The sequence below is a fragment of the Rana temporaria genome, chromosome 11, assembly GCF_905171775.1.
Source record: "Rana temporaria chromosome 11, aRanTem1.1, whole genome shotgun sequence".
Classification (NCBI taxonomy): domain Eukaryota; kingdom Metazoa; phylum Chordata; class Amphibia; order Anura; family Ranidae; genus Rana; species Rana temporaria.
Genome location: NC_053499.1, coordinates 42,195,825 through 42,211,276, shown reverse-complemented (window position 1 = coordinate 42,211,276; position 15,452 = coordinate 42,195,825). Strand labels below are relative to the sequence as shown.

At 42.6% G+C, this 15,452-nt stretch overlaps 1 protein-coding gene across 3 annotated transcripts in view; it reads right to left on the bottom strand.

Annotated features, from left to right (window-relative positions):
• SYT7 (synaptotagmin 7) overlaps positions 1-15,452 on the bottom strand; it is a 552,734-nt gene that overhangs the window by 309,375 nt on the left and 227,907 nt on the right. For all 3 annotated transcript variants that reach the window (XM_040328431.1, XM_040328433.1, XM_040328434.1), the window contains exon 2: positions 1,710-1,813. In XM_040328431.1, coding sequence (XP_040184365.1) covers positions 1,710-1,813 — 104 coding nt within the window. The remainder of the gene's footprint in view (positions 1-1,709; positions 1,814-15,452) is intronic.

The following is a 15,452-nucleotide window of genomic DNA, read 5'->3' as shown; positions in this document are numbered from 1 at the left end:
TCTTAAAGATTCTGTCGAATCTTCTTTTTTTTTTAAGATTCCGTCAAATCTTCTTTTTTTTTTTAAAGATTCCTTTGAATCTTCTTAGAACATTCGACAGACACCATAAGCCTTCAATGACAGATTTGACCTTAATTAATTTGGATTTTCGGACGAATGCATATTTTTAACGAAAAACAAAATAAATAAAAACTAATTTCGGGAGTAACTAAATAAATGTATTTTTCGGACGAAAACGAAATTCCGAAACAAAATATTTCAGTTTGCACATGTCTACCGCTAACTAGCACGTGCGGTATTGCAGGGCAGAAGAATTCACAGAAAGAGTTTTAGCCAAAGAAGGTCCAGAAGGAACCAAAAAAAAGCCTTATCAGTGAAGCGCTGTAAAGAACAGTGGGGTTGATCTATAAAACTGGAGAGAGAAAAATCTGGTGCAGCTGTGCATGGTAGCCAATCAGCTTCTAACTTTAGCTTTTTCAATTAAGCTTTGAAGAAACCTGGAAGTTGATTGGCTTTAATGCAGAGCTGCACCAGATTTTGCACTCTTCAGTTTTAGTAAATCAACCCCAGTGTAGATACCTAATGTCCATCTCCAGGGAAATAAAACATGTTCCCTTGCAGTGGTTGTTGGAGAAGCAAAGAAATAGGTAAGTAAAAGTGCATTTTTTGTGGCCCCCTGGGGCTAAACAAGCATTTTACTCTTGCAATGTAGGGGTAGCCCCACTGTAAAAGAAAAAAATCCCCTCCCTAGAGTTCAGCTTTAGAAACAGAAGTTATATACATGACATCATTTTTATTACAAGTTTAAAAAGAAATGAGATGAAACCTTTTTTTTAGGATAATTGGTGGTGTAATGCAAATAAGATTGTGTAGACTCCTCAATACTATTCTTGAACTCTAGCCTAGTTTTATTGGTCGCCTACAGCTATTAAAAAAAATAACTTTGCAAAGCATACTCTCCCTCTCTACTACAGAGTGATTGGCCATTAAGAAAGCGTTGGGCAGTGCTACAATGTGGAGGTGAAGAGTACTACTTATTAATCCTCCAATGAGTTGCATAATGCCCATTCATCCCCATTCCACATTCCTAGGATGAGCCCAGGATGTCAATGGCATGCCCCTTGTGGGTGTATCATCAAGTTTACGGGACTATATAGGAAAAAGCTATAAAGAGTGTCCCAACATCATTACTGACATTGAGGCTGTTGGAAAGTTGGTGGGTTAACACTGTTGGGCTTAGTTTGGGCTACATCTAGGGTTTGGGCTTTAAAAAAGAAAATAAACAACTTGTTTTTTGTATTTGTAACAGAATGGACTTCTTTAATAGAAGTTATGACATGTATAAAATTCTAAGGTTAGGATATAAATTTCAATTACCTCTGTAGCTTATGTATGGTATGTGTGGAGAGTGATTTGAATAGTTTTTTGACAAAAATGTTTAATGACTGAAGCCCACTATGCTGGTGAGAATTTGATTTGTGTTTTAATACCTAAAGAACTATTTTTCTAAGACACTCTGGTCGATGTATTGTGCCACAAAACTACAGTAAAAATCCTAAATGGGTTCATTTTGGTGCATGCACATTATATGCTTTTCTTGGCAATTTGTTTCTGTAGATTTTTTGACTTATAAAACAGTACTGATCAGAGGATTGCATTTGTGAAGGAATGAGAACCAGGAAAAAGGCAACTGAATTCTGAGTACTTACTAGTTTACGCTGGCACCACTGGCAGAGTCCGCACATGACAATAGTGATACTCAAGCTGAGGGCGAGGACACCGGAGACTATAATTACCTCACTGGTTGGAGATCCTAAGAGAAAAAAAAAGTCATGAGTGAACAGAAGAGGAACATGGATGGCTTATTATGCAAGTACAAAAACCAATAATATACAGAAAAAAACGATGATGCCGTGTCTAACGAGGGTTGATTCACTAAGATATCAAGATCAGCATGATAACTGTAAACAGTGTACAAGGTAATTGTGTAACTCTTAACCATTCTGGAACTGGGGTTCAGGGTGTTGGATTTGTGATTAACAGGTAAAAGTTATTGCATTCATTTTTTATGTACGATAAAAATATCATGAGATTTTTTCAACAATGCTCTACAAAGATCAATATACATGCATTAATTTTTACATTCAGTTTTGTTTGCTTAGTACAGCCTTTCTTGGCCTTTTTAACACAGAGCAAAACCTTGGAATAACTTTCCAGGCTCAAGGAACCCCTGATAATAGTTAGCATATCTACAGCTCATGGTGTAAAGGTCCGTGGGAAGAATGCTCCTTACACTGCTGGTCATTGGGAGGAATCCCCTCCTTGAAGATGGCTAAAAAGATCATTGTGGTCAGTGGTTAATACTCTGAGGCCTCGTACACATGACCGAGGAACTCATCGTAAAAGAAACATCGTTTTCCTCGACGAGTTCCTTGTTAGGCTTGTCGAGAATCTTGACAAGCTTTCTTTGCGTACACACTGTCAAGGCAAAATCTTGTCGTTCTCAAACGCGGTGACGTACAACACGTACGACAGCACTATAAAGGGGAAGTTTGATTCCACTGGCGCCACCCTTTTGAGCATGTGCAGGTTTCTAAGCATACACACAAACATGTTTCTCGTCGAAAACCAGCCCGACGAGGAAATTGAGACTCCCGACGAGGAAAAAGAGAACTTGAAAAAGCTCTGCCACCAAGTTTCTTGATGGATTCTGTCGAGGAAAACGGCCATGTGTACAAGGCCTGAGAGTCTAAAGTTGCATAAAGTTGCATAATGCTCAAGGAACACCTAGTAGCTTCTGGAGGAACCCTACAGTTCCATGGAACCCTGGTTTGAAAAAGTGGTTTAGAGTAATGTGATACATATAAGGCAAGTCTTGGTTGCTTCCCTTTATTAGACAAACTTTGCTATTGCTGCTGTACATTGCTCTACATTACTAATAGCACTGAGAAAACTCAGGCAATAATGGTAATGTCACTAAAAGAAAACTAGATAATGATCAAAACTGACATGTTTCATTTGACGTGGTAACCTTCATGTGACTAAAGATTGTATACAATGTATTGCTGAATCACCTCAGATGATCTACACTGATAGTACAAGCTGACACAGTAACATCACAATGTATTTTCATTATTAACAAAAGAGTGTTACAGTGTTCTTTTTCACTATAAACTATCCATCCAAATTAAAGTGAAGGTAGACTAAAAGCAGTATAAGCCATTTTGTACACGAATAGGTTAAATGCCCGTGTGTGGAACCTAGAACTCCCTTTGCTTTATGAATATTTATTAGAATACAGAAGAGGGCAGACATATGGCCAAGTAACATGGTAGCCAGCTGGAAGCCTGTTAGAAAGCAAGAGGCGTGTGACACTACAGCCCCCAACTGTGCATTTTCTCCTTTATAGCATTCTATCATCCCTCATATCCCTCTCTTTCTCTCCCCTCTGACTGCTCTGTTCATCTAATCCCTTAATCTTCCTCCTCTCGCACCTCCTTTCCCCAATTTTCTCTATATCGCTCCTCTCACTTTGCTATTTTCTCCATTCTTTCACATTGTTCTTTACATCCCTACTTTCACACTGTTCTCTCTCAATTCGTTATCTCACACTGCCTTAGTCTAATCCACTTGTCATGCTGCTCTCTCCATTCTTTACTCATATAAGTCTGCCCAGAGGCGTAGCTTGAAGCTTGTGGGCCCCAATGCAAAAGTTGACCTGGCCCCTGGGCTGTTCTCACCCTGTGCTCTACTCCATTCAGGAAATGGCTCACAGCTTGTCCCCAGCTAATGAGAACGGAGGGGTGTGGACCGTGGAAAGGCAAAGTGGAAACCCAGTACTGGAGTCTGGCTGTGGCGCCCTTGGGCAGATCGACGCTGGACTTTGTGGAGGATATGATGAGACAGCGAGGCTGTAGGGCCCCCCTGGAGCTAGGCGCGGGGCTGCGATTGTGACCCCTGCAACCCCTTATGCTACACCCATGGGTCGATCCTTTTTATAAAGCTGGGAAAACTGTTGGTGCCATATAAATCCTATAGTATAATAGTAAAAATAATAATAGGATATCACTATTTTTTACACTGCTCTAACTCCTTTCCCACTTTCATACTGTTTTCTCTCACTTTGTCCCTAATGTAACCCCATTCCGCCTCACACTACTTTCATCATCCCTTCTCTCCCACTTCTGTCTCACCATATCTTCTTTAACACTGCTCTTTCTCTTTGTACTTCCTCTTACACTTCTCTCTCTCTCCATCCCACTTATCTCGTTGCTCTTTCTCTCTATTCCTACTCTTACAATGCTCTACCTACATCACTCCTCTCTGGTTTCTCTCCATCCCTCATTCCAAACTTCTGTCTCTGCATCCCTCCTCTCTCACTGCTCCCTCTCTTCTCATACTTCTGTCTCTTTCCACCCCTTCTCTTATACTGCTCCCTCTCTTTAGCCTTTATTCTTTCTCTTATATACTTTCTCTTTATCCTTTCTCTTATACTTCCTCATTCCTCTCTACATCTCTTCTCATACTTCTGTTTCATTCCATCCCTTCTCTTATACTGCTCCCTCTCTTTATCCTTTCTCTTATACTTCCTCCGTCCTCTCTACATCTTTTCTCATACTTCTGTATCTCTCTCCATCCCTTCTCTTATACTGCTCCCTCTCTTTATCCTTTCTCTTATACTTCCTCCTTCCTCTCTAGATCTCTTCTCATACTTCTGTCTCATTCCATCCTTTCTCTTATACTGCTCCCTCTCTTTATTTCTTCTCACATACGTCCTCTTTCCTCTCTACATCTTTTCTCATACTTCTGCCGCTCACCATCCCTTCTCTTTTACTGCTCCCTCTCTTTATACCTTGTCTTATACTTCCTCTTTTCTCTCTCTCCATCTCTTTTCTCATACTTCTGTCTCTCTCTCCATCCCTTCTCTTATACTGCTCTCTCGAACAGATGATAAAAACATGCATATGTGGAGTTACGCTTTGTAGTAAGAACTGTATATCAATGCAATGAACAGATTCAGAGATAAAAACAAGTGAATTTATATGACCAGAATCCTAATAAGTGATTCTTGGGAAAGAGAAAAGATTGCCCAATCTTGAGTTTTATATTGAATGTTCAGATTTACTTGTAAATTCAGCGGGACACATCTCTGGATGTAGGGATTGTTTTGCATGCCTTTCAGAGGTAACCTTTAACTGTGTATTGTTTTTTTTTTATACATAACTACAGTTTAAATTGTCCAGATTTGGAACAGCTTTAGCTAAAGAAGAAAAATACATTATAAGAAAATGGGGGGGTGATAGCAAAAATAATAATAATATAGACATTATTAAATAATATCAATATTATTAATCCATCTCTCGCCATTCCTTTAGGGGTAGGTTGGCAATGAAACACACAACACACACCTTAGGTGAAAAAGATTATATTGCACACAGAATTAACTTGAACAAGCTTTGTTACAGACAAGGAAATAGTACTTAAAACAATACTTTAGAGCAGGGGTGGGCAATTATTTTTTCGATGGGGCCACATGAGAAACTAAAAATATTTTGGAGGGCCGGAGAGGGACAGAGGCTGGGGACATGACACAGGAGGGGGACAGAGGCTGGGGACATGGCACAGGAGGGGGATAGAGGCTGGGGACATGGCACAGGAGGGGGACATAGGCTGGGGACATGGCACAGGAGGGGGACAGAGGCTGGGGACATGGCACAGGAGGGGGACAGAGGCTGGGGACATGACACAGGAGGGGGACAGAGGCTGGGGACATGACACAGGAGGGGGACAGAGGCTGGGGACATGACACAGGAGGGGGATAGAGGCTGGGGACATGGCACAGGAGGGGGACATAGGCTGGGGACATGGCACAGGAGGGGGACAGAGGCTGGGGACATGGCACAGGAGGGGGACAGAGGCTGGGGACATGACACAGGAGGGGGACAGAGGCTGGGGACATGACACAGGAGGGGGACAGAGGCTGGGGACATGACACAGGAGGGGGACAGAGGCTGGGGACATGACACAGGAGGGGGACAGAGGCTGGGGACATGACACAGGAGGGGGACAGAGGCTGGGGACATGACACAGGAGGGGGACAGAGGCTGGGGACATGGCACAGGAGGGGGACAGAGGCTGGGGACATGACACAGGACGGGGACAGAGGCTGGGGACATGACACAGGAGGGGGACAGAGGCTGGGGACATGACACAGGAGGGGGACAGAGGCTGGGGACATGGCACAGGAGGGGGACAGAGGCTGGGGACATGACACAGGAGGGGGACAGACGCTGGGGACATGACACAGGAGGGGGACAGAGGCTGGGGACATGACACAGGAGGGTGACAGACGCTGGGGACATGACACAGGAGGGTGACAGACGCTGGGGACATGACACAGGAGGGGGACAGACGCTGGGGACATGGCACAGGAGGGGGACAGAGGCTGGGGACATGACACAGGAGGGGGACAGACGCTGGGGACATGACACTGGAGGGGGAAAGACGCTGGGGACATGACACTGGAGGGGGAAAGACGCTGGGGACATGACACAGGAGCGGGACAGAGGCTGGGGACAGGCAGCCACTGTTTAATCAATAACAATTGATTAAACAGTGGCTGCATGTGATGGGGCAGTGGCTGCGTGTGATGGCACAGTGGTTGCGTTTGATGGGCACAGTGGCGACAATTGATGGCACAGTGGCTGCGTGTGATGGGCACAGTGGCAACAATTGATGGTACAGTGACTGCGTGTGTTGGCACATTGGCTGCATGTGATGGCACAGTGGCTGCGTTTGATGGGCAGAGTGGCTGCGTGTTATTGGCACAGTGGCTGCGTGTGATTGGCACAGTGGCTGCGTTTGATGGGCACAGTGGCTGCTTTTGATGGGCACAGTGGCTGCATTTGATGGGCACAGTGGCTGCGTGTGATTGGCACAGTGGTTGCGTGTGATTGGCACAGTGGCTGCGTTTGGGAACAGTGGCGACAATTGATTGCACAGTGGCTGCGTGTGATTGGCACAGTGGCTGCGTTTGATGGGCACAGTGGCTGCGTTTGATGGGAACAGTGGCTGCGTGTGATTGGCACAGTGGCTGCGTGTGATTGGCACAGTGGCTGCATGTGATTGGCACAGTGGCTGCGTTTGGGAACAGTGGCAACAATTGATTGCACAGTGGCTGCGTGTGATTGGCACAGTGGCTGCGTTTGATGGGCAGAGTGGCTGCGTGTTATTGGCACAGTGGCTGCGTGTGATTGGCACAGTGGCTGCGTTTGATGGGCACAGTGGCTGCATTTGATGGGCACAGTGGCTGCGTGTGATTGGCACAGTGGCTGCGTGTGATTGGCACAGTGGCTGCGTGTGATTGGCACAGTGGCTGCGTTTGGGAACAGTGGCAACAATTGATTGCACAGTGGCTGCGTGTGATTGGCACAGTGGCTGCGTGTGATTGGCACAGTGGCTGCGTTTGATGGGAACAGTGGCTGCGTGTGATTGGCACAGTGGCTGCGTGTGATTGGCACAGTGGCTGCGTGTGATTGGCACAGTGGCGACAATTTATGGTGGCACAGTGGCTGCGTGTGTTGGCACACGTGGCTGCATGTGTTGGCACAGTGGCTGCGTGTGATTGGCACAGTGGCGACAATTTATGGTGGCACAGTGGCTGCGTGTGTTGGCACAAGTGGCTGCATGTGTTAGCACAGTGGCTGCGTGTGATGGGCACAGTGACCCCTCCCGCCCCTGCCTACTGTTATCACCGCAGCGGGAACATTACAGACAGCGTTCGTTTGAACAGCTGTTTTCCCCGCTGCGCATAGACACTCCCCCTTGGACGGATCCGTCCAATCGCGAGCAAGGGGGAGTCACATAGACACTCCCCCTTGCTCGCGATTGGACAGATCCGTCCAAGGGGGAGTGTCTATGTGACTCCCCCTTGCTCGCGATTGGACAGATCCAATTGGACAGATCCGTCCAAGGGGGAGTGTCTATGCGCGGCGGGGAAAACAGCTGTTCAAACGAACGCTGTCTGTAATGTTCCCCGCCGCGGTGATTAACGTGGCAGCGGCGGCGGCGGCGGGGGGGCCGGATTAAAAGGTCCGCCCGGGCCGTATACGGCCCGCGGGCCGTAGTTTGCCCAGGTCTGCTTTAGAGGCATAAACATTACTGACGCAAATTAACAGCACCTGATGCTAGCAAATAATACAACCTCTGCACCAAAGAGAAATACTTATAAAACCAAAGACCATATACTCCAGCAATCATAAACTGTAAAGCTATCTGGCTAGCAGGCACCTCCAATATTACCACTGTCCACAATCAGCCTCCAAGTCTCTTGTCCAGCTTCCCCTCAAGTCTCTCTAGCAACTCCTCAGTCAATCTCTCCAAGTCTCTTTGCATCAAGTCTCTCAATTCGCTATCATTTAGGAATCCTCCTATTCGTCCAAACGGTACAATCAAAATTTTCTCAAGAAACTGATTGAATGGAAGTCCAGTCTACTTTGCTATGATGCTTATACCATAATAAATAAGATGTCTGGTGACCCGATGTCTACAGCATGTATACGCTCGTTAGGTCTGCCATCACCCTAGACTTTAGGATAAGCAGTCCCCAAATTAGCATGCTAAAGCCTTATAACCAAATGGAGACACAGGGTTTGATTTACTAAAGGCAAATAGACTGTGCACGTTGTAAAGTGCAGTTGCACTCTGTAAGCGCAGTTGCTCCAGAGCTTAGTAAATGAGCAGAAGCTCTGCCGACTTCCATCATCCAATCAACAAAAAATGCTGTTTTTTTTTCATTTTCCTTGCACTTGATTGGGTATTCTTTGCAAAGTGAAGCTTTACCTCATTTACTAAGCTCTGGAGCAACTGCATTTTGAAAAGTACACAGTCTATTTGAATTTAGTAAATGAACCCCAATGTGTCTGGTTACCAGCCCTAAAGACAAAAGGGACAAACTTACAACGTATTTAAAATGCCTAACATTTGGCACTGACATGCTACTAGGTAATCTTGTTCTGTATAGTATACAAACATACTTTAGACCAGTTATGTTCATTAACATAACATTATGTGTTCTTAAATATATTAATCCCATAAAAATATATTACGTACATCATTTTCCTATAAAAAATATACCTTATTTTACTGGGCATGGTAATATCTTATAACATTACAAAGTCGACTGTTCATTTTTAAGCGATCTAACAAGTATTAATTAGGCTTTATTGTGGTGAAAGTAATTTTTAACATGACCTTTATCTCTTTACATAACCGCTCTGCCATACTGTCATTCTCATTATTCATGTGGAGGTTTACATGGCCTTTTTGTACTGACTACTTTTAGAGCAGAAAGTGCAGTCAACATATATGTTCAACAGTTTCTTAAAATGAAAGCTAAAGAATAAGTGAGTGTACTGTTTTTAGTTAAACTCTATTGACACAGCTCTGTCCACAGACTTGTTTTGACATTAGAGAACCGGTGAAGGGCGCTACTGGGCACTACTAAACATCTCTCTATTCTCACAAAGGCATCTACTTTACTTTAATAACTTTAATCCCTCTAGGCTGTAGGTATCTATTCCATCACTCTGCCTATTTCCTTGCTATGGTCACAATACTTTATGACAATATTTCCTTTAGGTTTGGTCGTAGTCTTATTTTACAGGCATCTCAGTGTTTCATTGCTTCCTATAACAGCACTGTTTCTACAGAGCTTTTATTTTTTCCCTATTCTCTCATAACTCTTCCTATCCTCTAACGCCACACTGCTTTCTGCTTATTCACACAAAACTCTTAGTAACTCCTTGCAGACTTATCCACCCCCTTATTGCACTATCCCTCCTTTCACATTGACCTCTACTCTTACAACCCTTTCTATATCCCTCTTTGTGTGCTGTTACCAGCATCTCTCACTGCCTCTTTAGCATTCCTTTTAGAATACTTTTTACTTCTTCTCATGTGCCCCTGCCTGCAATACTGTCCACATCTAAGGGTCTGTGTAGAAAGGTGATCTTTTCTTACCTTTGACATGTATTTAAGTGCACATCAAATGCAGCTTGTGAAAGTTATACTTACTTTAATGGTACAGTGTGGATGAAGATTTTGAGGCTGATTTGGACCTGCTTTGCATCTCGTTCCATGGTTAAATGCATGCATTTGAGCAGTGCTGTGTTCAAATGTAAGCCTTTGGCAACAATGCCTGTCTACACAACCCTTATGCCGTTCACACACGATCAGAAATTCCGACAAGAAAACTGTGGATCTTTTTCCGACGGAATGTTGGCTCAAACTTGTGTTGCATACACATGGTCACACAAATGTGGTCGAAAATTCCAGCCATCAAGAACGCGGTGATGGACAACACTATGACGAGCCGAAAAAAATGAAGTTTAATGATTCCGAGCATGCGTAGGATTTTTGCGCATCGGAATTTCATACAAACGATCGGAATTTCCGACAAGAACTTTTACCGTCTGAAAATTTGAGAACCGGCTCTCAAATTTTTGCTGTCGGAAATTCCGACAGAAAAAGTCAGATGAATTTCCGACCAAAAGCTCACGTCTAACTTTTCTTGTTGGAAATTCCGATCGTGTGTACGCGACATTACACTGTCCTATTCACCTCTATAATCTGAATGTGTAATCTTCTTCAGATCTACCAATGACCACAAAGTGAAGGAAACTACCTGACTAAACTTAGGGTATCTTTAGGAAACACTTTTTTTTTCTGATTTGGGGTAGAATTCCATCCGTGCTTTATTGAGGGGCAGAGAGTGATGAGAACTCCAAAAGTCCAATTTTATAGTTATTACTAGAACAGAAAAAAAGCAAATCTTCTAATGGGGACACCTGTTCTGGTGACAGCTGTCTAAAAGGGAGGATTCCCCACACTCTAAGGAGATTGTTTCTACTTCCTGTTGTGCTTTCAGGAAGTGAAGAAATATTCCCCCAACGAGATCCAGACAGCAATACAATACTGATGAGGATTTTAACCATTCACTACTCTATCCAAGCCGAAAAAATATCATAGCTATGTGGTTAGCACTTCTGCCTAGCAGCAATAGGGTTGTTGGTTCAAATCCCAACCAAGGCTCTATCTACCCAGACTTTGCATGTTCTCCATGTGCCTGTGTGGGTTGTATCCAGATATTCTGGATTCCTCCCACACTCCAAAGACATGCTAGTAGGTTAAGTGGCCCCTATCTAAATTGGCCCTAGTATGTATGAATGTTGTGTTAGGGACCTTACATTGTAAGCTCTTTAAGGGCAGGGACTGATGTGAATGTACAATATATGTGTAAAGCGCTCTGTAAATTAATGACACTATATAAATACCTGTAATAATAATAATTGGCTTTATATAGATTGTTAATTAAATGAATGGCTTAGGTAGGTCCTCACTCTAAACAGTTATGCCCGGTACACACGATCGGAATTTCCGATGGAAAAAGTCAGACGGAAATTCCGACCGTGTGTATGCCCCATCGGAGTAATTCCATCGGAAATTCCAATGAATTCCATCAGCGTTTACATAGAGAACATGTTCTCTTTTCCTTCGATAGAATTCCGTAGGAATTCCGATGTGAATTTGGTCGGACAAAGGTCCGACCGTGTGTACGGGGCATTAGTGGTAAATCTAAAAAAGATGATAAAATCAGACTGCAAGACACAAGGCCAGTTTTACACTAATCTCCATCATTCATTGTCTCTCACCCTTTATAATTGACTACGAGGACCTGCACTTTTATTCTGTGGTCTTCTCCCTATGTGGTGTGACTGAATATTAATAAAACAGGATCATAAGTAATAGAGCCGTATAGTTTTACTGGTCAGATGTACACCTTGTACTACACAGAAAACCAACAGCTGTGCAAATTTTGTATCTTTTTATGTACTCCTCACTTCATCTGACATTATTCTTTTTTTTCTCCTTAGTCTGTTTCTTCACAATCTTTCCATTGTAACTCCTCTCTCTCTCTGCACCATATATTATCTTCTGTCATGCACTGATCTCTCCCTTCATTTCTCCCTTGCATTACAATTCTATTCCTCTAACATGTTTATGATACTTCTCCTCCCACTCTTCATTCTTTGCCTGCCCCCACTTCATTCTTCTCTCTACCTAAGTCTTCATCGCCTAGTAATCAATTGTTGCCTTTTATACTATAACATGTTTAATGCCTCAGAGTACTTAACATCATTACAGAGCAGAATTACGGCAATGTTAAATACAAAAAGAATCTGCCATGAAAAACACACAATCTAGCATATATAGTATAATAGCTAAACAGCGCAATTAGGTTTCTGAAAGACATTACGCAACAGCCAGAAAGCATTTGTTATTATAAAATTACTTCCATAGCACTACTTTCACACTTATAGATCATCTAACGCAAACCAAGACATAGTGTACCTTGACATAAAGAGATAGTTGTCTGTTCAAGTGACCAAACGCATAAAAAAATAAAACTGTGATATATCCACAAAACAGTAGTGTAAGAACTGTTTGTATGCAATCAAGTGTTTATTTTGTGTTCCGTACAGTCTATAATAGATCATTTCAGAACTCACAAATCCAGGCTTGGCTGAATTACTTTAAAATGGCAACATGACGCATTGCAGTTCAGTTAAAACAGTAGAACAGGGCAATTCTGCACATAGGCAAAGTCTACTGGGGTATTTGAATATCCTGCTGCCTTACAATGATGAACTCAAAGTTAGTCACTTGGCAATATTATGGTAATTTATGAAGCTCTTCATTAGATTTCAATCCCCAGCAATCTGCCCATTTCAATTCGTTCCTGATTTCAAGCAACCAAGCAATCAAAACTCAATACCAGTTGAAAGGCATTTTCAATTGATTTCCACAACATTTGTTAGTTGGCCCCTTGAAATTAAGGATTAACTAAAACCCTTGGAGAAAGATTGCCGTAGACCCTTTTATCACATGCTATCTTCTTTTTTTAATAAAAAGCCAATGGAAAACGTCCAAAGTTTACAAAAAATTTCAGTTGTGTGGCTAGTATAAGACCAAAATGAAAGAAATTCCCTTCGATAGAGTGGCAATCACAGCACAACACAAATGGAACACTGCTACACATGAAATGACATGGTACAGTAAAAATACTCAAAGGATATTGTTTCACTGGCTGTGCCTCTGCACGCTGAATGAAATACATTTAATCAAAGTACAAGGCACAGCACATACCGGTGGAACAGGAGCCCATGCCTAAAAACACTCCATGGCAGTCCTAAGACAAATTCCCTGCAGGACGCAATGAATGGCTCATTTTTAGACATGGCACTTCAATGTATGCTAACAATCAGGACTCCATTATTACAACGATCTCCACTTTTCCACTGTATATAATCAAACCTTTACTTTCTGTTCTTTGTATAGATTTGGAGTTACATACTGTACAATCAAACCCACAGTAATGCTCTCTACCCTTAAAAAGGAATTAACTGCTTTTTAAAAAACAGCATGTTTATCTGAAGCATTGCGCCACGCTGTTTGTAGGTAGGACTGTGTTGTACATGCCTTAGACTATATCTCTGGTACTACTGGTGGTTGTGCTTGCACAAAATACAAGGTAATAAATGTTTTTTTTTCTTTTTTTAACAAATCAAATGGTGATTTGATGTTATATGAGAAAGAGAAACATTCTGGTAGTCTGAATGTGCATTTTTGACGGTTTTATCAGTGAAAGCTGATAGTGTCGTGTTGTCTCTGCAGATGTTGCATGCATTCTGCCCCACAAAAGACCATGACACTATTCTCAGCTGATATCACAAAATTAAAAAAATCTTGAAAACCTGGCTGCTTAATTGAATACTAAAGCCTCGTACACACGTCCGAGGAACTCGACGGGCGAAACACATCGTTTTGCTCGTCGAGTTCCTTGTGAAGCCGCAGAGGATCTCGGCGAACCAAATTTTCCTATTGCCGTAGAGGAAAAATAAGACATGCTTTCTTTTTGGCCCGACGAGATCCCCGGTGGTTTCCTCGTTAAAAAGTGTACACACGACCGGTTTCCTCGGCAAAAAAAACAACCCAGCAAGCTTCTTGCTGGTTTTTGCCGAGAAACTCGGCCGTGTGTACGAGGCTTAAGGGCCTGGGAGATGCTTTGGGGTTGATCTATTAAAGGCAAACAGACTGTGTACTGTTCAAAGTGCAGTTGCTACAGAGCTTAGTAAATGAAGTAAAGATTCACTTTGCAAAGAATACTAAATCACATGCAAGGAAAGTTAAAACAAACTGCATTTTTGATTGCACATGATTGGATAATGAAAGTCAGAAGAGCTACACCTCACACACTAAGCTCTGGAACAACTGCTCTTGCAGAGTGCAACTGCTCTTTGCAAAGTGCACAGTCTATTTGCCTTTAGTAAATCAACCCCATTATGTACACCGGCAGATGAAAGCATGGCATCTAAAAAGCATTCAATCCTCGCCAGGAAGTCTTGAATCAAGATATTCTCCCCTCCTCTTGATATTCTCACAGATGCATATGTTTGACCCAACACCACAGAAGAAGTGAGGTACCAAATAGATAGATAGAAACATAATTGGCAGAACAAGAGCGAGGGGGGGGGGGGGGGGGGGGGGAAAGGAGCTTACTGGCAAAGTTCAAAGCCTTCCACACAGAGTTCTTAAGCACATGCCAGTTTTGAGCCAGAAGAATATAATGATGATATTGGAGATAAAAGACTGGCAGATGCTTACAGGATATACAGTTAGCAGTACAGTCAGTGTTATCTGGTGCTCCAAATAGAGTAATCCTTAGGGGTATAGTCTGTGGCTGTAATAGCTGTATAGTGATGTACTTCAAAAAAGTCAAATGACAGTCACCAAGACAATGACCCAGGAGGTGACACCTTTTACACTAAACAGTTTTAAGAAGCACTGTGTTTAGTGTGAAACGCGTCACTTCCTGGGTCCTGTGTCATTGTCTTGGTGGCTGTCATTTTTTTTTAATGATTAATTTGGAATAAATCACATTGGATTGATTCTGATTTTTCTCTTTGATAATGTAACAGCATAGATTTGTGGTAATCTGAAAAGCTTTCAGCATTCAAGAGGTATTAGTTATCAGATTATGGTTGTAGCATGGTTATGCTTAGGTATACAAGGATTAGGTTGATGGTTACTGTTAAGGGTTAGGGATTAAAGGTACAGTAAGGGGAGGCTAAGGTTTAGGATAAAGAGGTTAAGTTCAGAGTTTACCAATGATTTAGCCCAGTAAATAATTTAGCTTTTCAATCTGTTTGCTCCCACGCTAAAACAACATACACTCTATACGAACCAGTGGCAAGTAAGATCTGAAAGTAAATGTGCACTTGTACAATGTATTGGTGCATAAACTTGATCTTCTGAAGACTTTTGTATAAAGATTATGTGCTAAAACATCCACACTGATTTTCAGAAGTCACAAATCAATGTACATGTGATTG